The sequence below is a fragment of the Dipodomys merriami genome, unplaced genomic scaffold (assembly GCF_024711535.1).
Source record: "Dipodomys merriami isolate MVZ:Mamm:240054 unplaced genomic scaffold, mDipMer1.0.p SCAF_12, whole genome shotgun sequence".
Taxonomy (NCBI): domain Eukaryota; kingdom Metazoa; phylum Chordata; class Mammalia; order Rodentia; family Heteromyidae; genus Dipodomys; species Dipodomys merriami.
Window position 1 is genome coordinate 43,786,881 of NW_027202493.1, and position 8,825 is coordinate 43,795,705.

Genomic DNA, 8,825 nt, shown 5'->3' on the forward strand with positions numbered 1-8,825 from the left:
CTTCTGCCCTCCTTCAGGCAGAGACAAGGCTGTCCTACCCCCACAGCCCCGCCCCTCCGCCCGTGTGTCCTGGAATGAGACACACCCACTTGGCAATGTCAAGGGACACATCCTGGACAGACCCTTCCAGTCCTGCATTCGGGGCAGCCCCCCCCCCCGCTCTGCCCCCTCGGCCCGCTGCAGTGGAGGCTCTGAGCAGCAAGACCTTCACCTCCTCCAAACCCACACTACCATCTTCCAGCTCTCCCTCCTCCCTGGCTGAGCCTGGCATCAATGGAACAGTGGATGATTTCATGCCATGGTAAAATGCTGGGAGGGGGGAAAGCCCCATGCCTCCAGCTGTGGGACTGTTTGGCTCAAACACTGCCAACAAACACGGCTGATGGGTGCCAGAACCCAGCTTCCCCGTGCACACGGCCACCCTGAGCCAGCTCCCGTCCCAGCCTGGGGTCCCCGGCCACCCTGAGCCAGCTCCCGTCCCAGCCTGGGGTCCCCGGCTGTGCAGTGGGCTGGGTGGAAGGATGCCGGGCGCCTCCTGTGGTGGCGGTGGATGAGAAACGGCCCATAAAACTTCCTGTGATGCTCCCTGCACTTACACAGTCCTATAAAGTCCAGTCTGGAGCTTAGGATAAAATGGAAGGATGAACAGAGGCCCATTGGGCGCTCCCAAGACCCACTCCTTGACTCAAACAAGTCACAACTGCTTCACTGTGGAGAGGGGCCAGACAGAGGTGGCCTGCGTGGGACTGAGTAATCTTTGGCTGGGAGCATCATCCGAGCCGCTCAGATGTCCCAGGCTCCGGTGAGCACGCCATGCGCTGTGCCTTCTCCACAGTGAGCCTCCCTCCTTCTCAGAGCCAGGACGCTTTGCTATGGGAGCCATCAGGCACAGAGAAGAGGGCCAACAAGCTGTTATTCTATCTCCAGCCAGCCTGTGCCAGGCTCCTGGTCCTTCAGAAGTGTAAAGATGTTTCCAGAACACCACTCTTTATGGTTGCTTTTTTTTTTCAACATTAATAATGATACTGAATCCAATGTGCAAAACTAGGGTTTATCTCTCTGGCATAACTCACAAACCAAGAACTTTTCCAAAACAAAAACATCTCTGTAAGAAACAATTTGAAGACTACATTCTACGGGTAACCATGGGAATAACATCCGTGTCTAGCTTGAAAATGTTTTTGTTTTGCAACACCCTCAGATGATGGAATGAATGGTCACAGTACAAAAAAAAATTTTATTTAAATTAAATATTTTTGACAAATCAATATCCACAACTGTTCCAAGCATATACAGTTCTGACAAATGGACCAGTTTATAGCTTAGTGTCTGTGATACTGCCTTGCAAGATTATTAATACATGTTCTGAACTGGACACCAGCCAGTCATATCATCAACCACTTACTATTTATTACCAAATAGCATACACAGTAATAACATAAAGATTAGGCATACCTCATAAGCGCGTTTACAAGACTTGGTGGAAGGAAAGAAAGATCCGTCAAGAATACAAAACGTAAGGTGAAAATACTAGGAGAATATATAAAACACACATTTCATACAAGCTTGAGGGAGGGTAGAGGGGCAGAGGATCTTTTCTTCTGAGTCACAGTGCATATCTGTTCGGGCAGCAGCCTGGGGACCGTGCAGCAGGGAAACTGTTCCGATGTGTCAGCCGAGGAGTGCCCGAAGGAGCTGCTGGCTCCAGAGGAAAACAGATTTCCCTCCCAGCCAGAAGAATCATGCTTGGGGCCTCTGAACTGAGAACCAAATTCAAGGGCAGATTTGAAAAACAAGGAAAATGAAAGAGAGGAACTTCAGCAGTCAGGAGCCTAGCCAGCCGGGAAGGAAGTTCTTCCTGCATCCACACGGGGATACATGCTGTAGTTTTGCTCAAAAAAAGGGACAGAATTAGATGAGAAGAAAGTGGTGTTGCTCTGGGGCAGAGTCCTTTCAGGCTCCTGGCTCTTCTGGGTCACTGGGGGCTGGGCCAGGATGAGGAGACTATAGATCCGAGTTGGGCTGGCCAGATGTGCGAGTGTGTGTCTCTCAGGCCATAAATTCTCTTGAAGTGTGGGGAATAAGAATATATCTAAAGATACATGTTTGGACTCACAAACTGACATTTGGAACCCCTTTGTACAACTACTTAAGGATGATTAAAAATAGGAAAATAAGAAAACCAAAGATGTATTTAAAAAAAAATTCACTTTCATCGATGAAGTTAACCCCCTACCGGTAAATTCCCTAGGTCGGGATAAGTAAGTTTTATTTTTTGTTTTGGAGGACTCTTTTTAGACATCTAGATTCACGGTGGAAGGAAATGCAGAGAGCACAAAGCTGTGCACGTGGAATTCTCAGCAGGCTGCCGGCCGGTGAGATGAAGTTCTCACCCAGCTCATTCAGGACACCTTCCTTTGCCACCCCTGGGAGGACTCTCACTCAGAACCTCCGAGCAGGGGCGGCTTGGCTGTCACTTTCCTGGGGAGCACATGTGGTTGACAAACTCGACTTGATCTCGCCCTCCCACCTCCACCCCTCCCCCAAGGGCAGCTCCTCTCATCCAGAGACCCAGAGATCCGGTGTGGCTACATCAAAGACAAAGGTTTCAGTGCCGGCCACGCTCCTCGGTGTAGGGCGCAACAGAAGGGCGTTGCTGGATCAGCAGAGCCCGTCCCAGCTTTAGCATGAAGGCTCTGGGGCCATGGGTCCAAGGCCCCCACCACCTCCCAGGGGCAGGAGGGCAGTGGTGACATTTCACCGTCTCTGCTCTGCCCTTGCGCGGGGAGCGGCGGGGCCTGCCCACGCCCCGACTCTATGACACGCTGTAGCTGTTGTAGTATGTGGCTGTTGCGTCGGCCAGGACAGAGATGAGGCTGGTCTCTGTGGGACCTGAGGGAGTCCCCTGGGCGAGTGGTGCATGCCCGCTGAGGGACCCCTGCGCCATGGCCGGGTCGGGGTGGCCAGGAGTGTTCAAGTACTGGTCAAACTCATTTCGATCCATGTCTCCCAGCAGTTCTACCTGGCTCAGCTGGTCCAGGGCGTCGAAGCCAGGGTGCTCAGGGGGCGGGGACAGCTGGCCCAGGGGGGCCTGGAGGTTGGGGTGGAGCGGGTGGTAGGGGGCGGGAGGGTAGTAGGCAGGAGATGGGGGGCATCCGGGCGCGGTGGCCATCATGGCCAGGGGGCCCAGGGGGTGGCTGCACGGGAGGGGGCTGGAGGCGAACTCCGGGGGGTAGGGAGACCCGGACAAGGCGGGCATGCGGCGAGGGTGGGCGAGCTCCTCCTGGCAAGGGGAGGAAAAGAAGGTCTGCTCGGGCTCCAGCGCGTCCAGCGGCGACATCTCAGGGGGCGTGGGCAGCCCGTAGGGGTAGATGTCCGCGCTGCCGGGGGCCCCGCCTCCTCCGGCCGGGCCCTCTTGGTAGCAACCCCTGAGGCCGGGCAGAGCGGCGCCCGGGGAGTACTCACCCCGGTCCTCCTTCTCCCCCAGGGGCCCCCCGCTGCCGGGGCTCTTGCCGGGCAGGACATTCTGGTCTCTGGCGAGGGAGCTCAGGAGGAAGCCGGCGTCCACGCGCTTGCACAGGCGTTTGGCCTGCTTCTTCCTGCGAGGCCGGTACTTGTAGTTGGGGTAGTCCTGCATGTGCTGCAGGCGCAGCCGCTCGGCCTCGTCCACGTACGGCCGCTTCTGCGACAGTGTCAGTGCCTTCCACGACTTTCCTGTTCACACAAGCCAGAGAAGATCACGCTCAGCATCCACACTGCCCGCATGGCCAACGCCCGTGATGGGGCCTGGCGCTGTCCAGCAATGCGCTCGCCTGGTCTCCTCCACACCGGCCCAAGTCTCCCTCTCATCATCACAAAGAATGCCGCCAGGATCCCATCCTCCCCCAAAGTCCTCTCCCCAACTGCACCCAGAGTGAAGCCCCGCTGACCCCTCCTGCCTGCAGCCCGCAGAGCCACTCTGCACAACATGCAGACCCCAAAGCTCATGCCTATAATCCCAGCTCCTTCTGAGGCTGAGATAGGATGACAGTTTGAAGCCAGTCTGGGTAGGAAAGTCTATGGCACTCTTATCTCCAATGAACTACTAAAAGAGCTGGAAGTGGAGCTGTGGCTCAAGTGGTAGTACTAGCCTTGAGCAGAAGAGCTCAGGGACAGTGCGCACATCCTGAGTTCAAGCCCTAGGTCTGGCACAAAAAAATAAAAGTAAACAACAAAGTGTGCTTACAATCCAGGAGATGGAATGGCTCAGTGTGAGATTCACACAGGAAAGTCCACCTGACTTGTATCGGTACAGGGAAAAATAGAACAACCACAACATCGATGAGGACTTTTTACCTTTCCAGAGTCAATTCTATTCAATCATGAATTTTAATCAAAATTCCCCACCTCTCAGGAAGCGGTACCATCATATTCACTGGTGACAAATCCCACAGCTCTATGTGAGGGACTAGGCTCAGTGGTTAGTTTCATAAACTCAGGGAAATCACAGGATCTTGCTTAGGTGGAAAATATGACCACTTCTCACCTTTGAAAGTCAAATAGTGTTTTGTTATATAAAGGTCTGAGTGTGGCCAAAATGATACCATATGTGTTCAATACACATATATGAACATATATGCACACACGTGTATAGATGCGCACATTTATGCACACCTGTACATGCATTCATGAGCTATCACTTCCTGCAGTCTACTTGGGACCCTTTGGTGGTGGTAGAACACCCATTCAGCCATGGACTCTACTCGTGAGCAAATCCCTCAGCTCTCAAGGACCCTGCTTCCCTCAGAGACTAAATACATTAAATAATATTTTAATTCAATAGACTAAGGAGATTGTACTGTTACTCAATTCAAAGCTCTCTTTAAGAAGCAGCCGCTAGCAGGAGATGGTAGCGCATACCTGTAATCCCACAACACAGGACAAGAGGCTATCTGGACTACATAACAAGACCTTGTATCAAAAAATCTGAAAGTAAAATATTTACTAATTGGGGTGGGAGGGGGATAAAAGCAGAGATTGGGGGCAAATATGAGGATCAAACTACATTATGTGCTTGTATAAAAATAGTGTAACAAACTCCACATGCTCATAAAATCGTACAAAATGAAGCATTCCCCACTTGTAACCTGCTGGTGCTGAGATAATGCTTGGACTTGATTTTCTATTAGCTGTTCTTTCCCTGTCATTTTGCGGGTCACCCTGCCATCTCTCTTCCATTGTTAACATACACAGCACACCCCTGGGGTCCAATGTGCTCCAAGGGTCATGCCTGGACCCCTTGCATCGTTACCTCTTTGGGTGGGCATATTTAATGTGATTCCTCCCCCACCTGGACTCTAATGGATCCTGAAATTTGAGGCCCACCCGCCAAGAGGACAAGGTCTCTGGTCAAGCCCTGTAAGGAAGGGACCATGTCCTCCATGGGGCACACTCTGCTGTGGTGTGGGGCCCACGTACCCACAACAGCTGACTGCATGGGTCAGGTCACGAGTCTCTTTATCTCCACCTAACCACCAAAAAGTGGGAGTGGAGCTTGGCTCCGAGTGGGAGAGTTCCAGCCTTGAGTGAAAAGGCTAAGGGACAGCGCTAAGGTCCTGAATTCAAGATCCAGTGATGGCAAAAGAAAAGAAAAAGAAAGACGGAAACAAAAAAGAAGGAAGGAAGGAAGGAAGGAAGAAAGAAAAAGAAAGACGGAAACAAAAAGGAAGGAAGGAAGGAAGGAAGCTAGGTAAGGGCTGGTGAATGGAAAATATTAAAGATGTTCTGCCACTTTCGTGAAAGTTCAGAACGAGTCTGTGAAGTTAAGTACTGTAACTGGCTTTCATTTAAAAAGGTAACTTGGAGAGTGTTACAAATCCCATATTCAGGGCTAAACATGGGTGCTTGGCTTGTTGGCAAGATGTTCGTGATCCAGGCTTACCGTACATGCTGACTGTGGCTGAACATCAAATCAAGCTGTAGTTTCTAAGGGCACCTGGATTACTGTAAAATACAGTAATATAAAATAAATGTATCCAAATGTTTTGTTGTCTTGACACACTTTCTCATTCATAATGTACTAAAATATGACAGCCATCAGGGGTGAGTTTCGGTGTCCAGGTTTACAGAGCTCATAGTGAAAATAGTTGAACTCCCACATCCAGCTCTTCCTCCACAGATGGGGAAGAAAGACCGCACCATGAAGGAGCTGTCTGCTGCCGCAGGTTAACAGGTGCCAAGCGTCCATGTTTGACCCCGCACTGCTCAGGTTCTTTTTCCTCAGTGCCAGGGTCTGTGGAAGGAATCTACCACTTTCTGTTCTGTGAACAGTGCTCTGTCTTGCAGCTCTAGGCAATTCTCCGAGAAGGCTCAACGGGCAGGAGGTCTTTGTCCCCTAAGTCTCTGTGTCTGCCCTTTCCCTGATGGGCAGTCTGGATTCTGGGGGGATGAGACTCTCAGCTTTCAGTCCCCCGACACACACACACCTGCACCTACAATAGGAATGAGATCACAGGAGGACTTTCTGCCCCAGCCGTGGTGGCTTCCTGCAGCCCAGGAAGAAAAAGAAAATTCTGGATTCACCCAAAAATGTTTCTTAAGGTTTTCTAACATGTAAAGAAAAATAGGAACCTTTAGGCCAAAGAAAAAAAATATTATTGGCTCCATCAACACCATACAAATACACATTTTACCCTTTTGTACAGCGGGGCCCAGGACCGCACAGGCCACAAATACATCGTGGGAAGCGCAAGCCCCGAGGCTGGGCTGCAGGCCGGGGTGGGGGGTGGGGGCTCGGCCTGCGGGCCGGGCCGGGCCTTCCCTCCAGGCCTGCACGAAGGCAGGGGAAGGCGCCTGCGGAGCCCCGTGGGCGAAAACGAACAATACTGACAGGAAGCCCACGGAAGGGCAACGCTGTGGGCAAAGGCGGGACGGGAACGGGAGGAGAAATCCCGGCAAAACCTCGGGTTTTCCAGAGGTGTCCTAACCCCGTGCCGGCCTGTCCCTGTCCCGGGCCCCGTTCCCGGCCCCGTGCTGGCCTGTTCCTGTTCCCGGCCCCGGCCCCGTGCCGGCCTGTCCCTGGCCCTGTCTCCGTCCCCGTGCCGGCGGGCACAAGCTCGGCTCCGGCTCGGGCCTGCGCCTCGCCACCCAGCAATCTGCCCCGGTTCTCGGACAAGCGTCATCGAGCGGGAGCAGGATCCGCGGCGGCGCGGGGCTTATGTCCGAAACCGTTCCGGGGCCACAGTCTTCCTCTGGTCTCCGTCGCACGCTGCGGGCGCCCGCGGCTCTTCCCGCTTCCCCGCCAGGGCGGCGCGGGGCTCCACGTCCCCGTCCGGCCCCGGCGGCCCCAAGGGCCTCCGCCCCGAGCCGGGGTCGGGAAGGGGCCGCGCTTTCCCTTCGATCCCCTCGGGCCGGCCGCCCCGCTCGAGTTCGAGTCCGCGCCCCGCGCCCCCGCTCTGCGCCCGCCTGGCCCACGCCCCGCGCGCTCGCCGGCTCTGCCCGGCCGCCCGCCCTCGGGCGCGCTCACTCACCCAGCATCTTGCTGAGCTCGGCGTTGTGCAGGTCCGGGTTCTGCACCGCCAGCCGCTTCCTCTCGTCCTTGGCCCACACCATGAAGGCGTTCATGGGCCGCCGGATTCGGCTCTCGGGCCCCTTGTCCCCCGAGGGCCTCGGGGCGGACGGCGGCGACAGCTCGGCTTCCAGAGGAGGACACTCGAGTCCCTCGGGCCAAGGATAGGCTCCCATGATCGAGGCCATGGCACGGGGGTCGCCTGGCTTCGCCTGGTGGGGCTGGTGCGCACCGAGCCCTCGCTCGGGTTGGGGCGTCCACTTGGCCCGCGCCGCGGCCCTGCCCTGATTTATCAGCTACGGGCGCCCGCGCCCTCCAATGGCTCACGGGGACACGCCGCCCCTCCCCGTCTCCGCGAAGGCCCCCGCCCAGTCCCCGGCCCCGTGCCGACCGGCGGCAAGGGGGCCGGGCCTCGCCCCGCGCCCGCCCCCGGCCCGCCCCTCCGCCTCCGGAGTTCGCGCCGGCCCGCGCCTCCGAGCTGCAGGTGCGGCCGAGCCGCCGCCCTCCCCGTTCCGTGAGAGGAGGACGTACGAACCCTCGCGGGCCCGGCTCGGCCGGCCTCCCCGGCAAAGAGATCCGAACCCCAGCACCGCAGCGGGGAACGGCTCCGGCAGCCCCCACCTTGCCCAGCCATAGGAGCCCCGAGGCGGGCCTGGGCGGGGCTGGGGTCTGCACCTGCCGGGGCCCTGGCACCGCCCCGCAGGCCTCTGGGCCCCGCCGGCACCCTGAGCTCAGGGACGCGGGTCTTTCCCTGGTGCCACCAGGTGCCCCCCTTGTCCCAGCCCGGTCCGGTCCGCGTCGGGAGCGCGGTCTCTCCAGGAATTCGTTCCCTCCCCTTTCCCCTGACCTTGACAGGCGTCCACGCCACCCAGACAGAGGGGCCTTGGGCTGGGAGTTCACGGCCGCCTCTCCCGGGCCCATCACCGCTCTGGCACCGACGCAGGGTGCGGTAGAGAGCCGCACGTAGTAGGCGCTCAAGAGCTAATGAACGCACGAGTGAATGAATGAATTAATTAGCGCGCAAATAGGGCTTCGACACACCCACGGCGTAAACAGCCGCGGGCTGGACCAGATCCCGGACTCCATCCTCACTATCTAGATCATGTCCACACAATCTAGATCACATCACGTAATCTAGATCCGGGGCTCGCCCGCCCCACAGTATCTAGATCCCGATCCTCATTATCTAGATCCGGGACTAGCTTCGAGTCCTTTCGGAGCGCCACCTTGCGCGGGCTCGGCGGGTGACCCAGCGTGGTGCCGCCGGGGGGGGGGTGAG

At 56.4% G+C, this 8,825-nt stretch overlaps 1 protein-coding gene across 2 annotated transcripts; it reads right to left on the reverse strand.

The window, feature by feature from the left end:
- Nucleotides 1–1,217: 1,217 nt before the first annotated feature.
- Nucleotides 1,218–7,798, reverse strand: Sox7 (SRY-box transcription factor 7). 2 transcript variants are annotated; one of them, XM_070016782.1, is made up of 2 exons: nt 7,509–7,798; nt 1,218–3,714 (listed from the first exon to the last, which is right to left on the reverse strand). In XM_070016782.1, the coding sequence occupies exons 1-2, from the start codon at nt 7,732–7,734 to the stop codon at nt 2,816–2,818; spliced, it is 1,125 nt and encodes a 374-aa protein (XP_069872883.1). In that variant the 5' UTR covers nt 7,735–7,798; the 3' UTR covers nt 1,218–2,815. The 2 variants fall into 2 exon arrangements, with proteins under 2 accessions (XP_069872883.1, XP_069872884.1); XM_070016783.1 differs by lacking the exon at nt 7,509–7,798 and adding an exon at nt 5,921–6,068.
- Nucleotides 7,799–8,825: the final 1,027 nt, after the last annotated feature.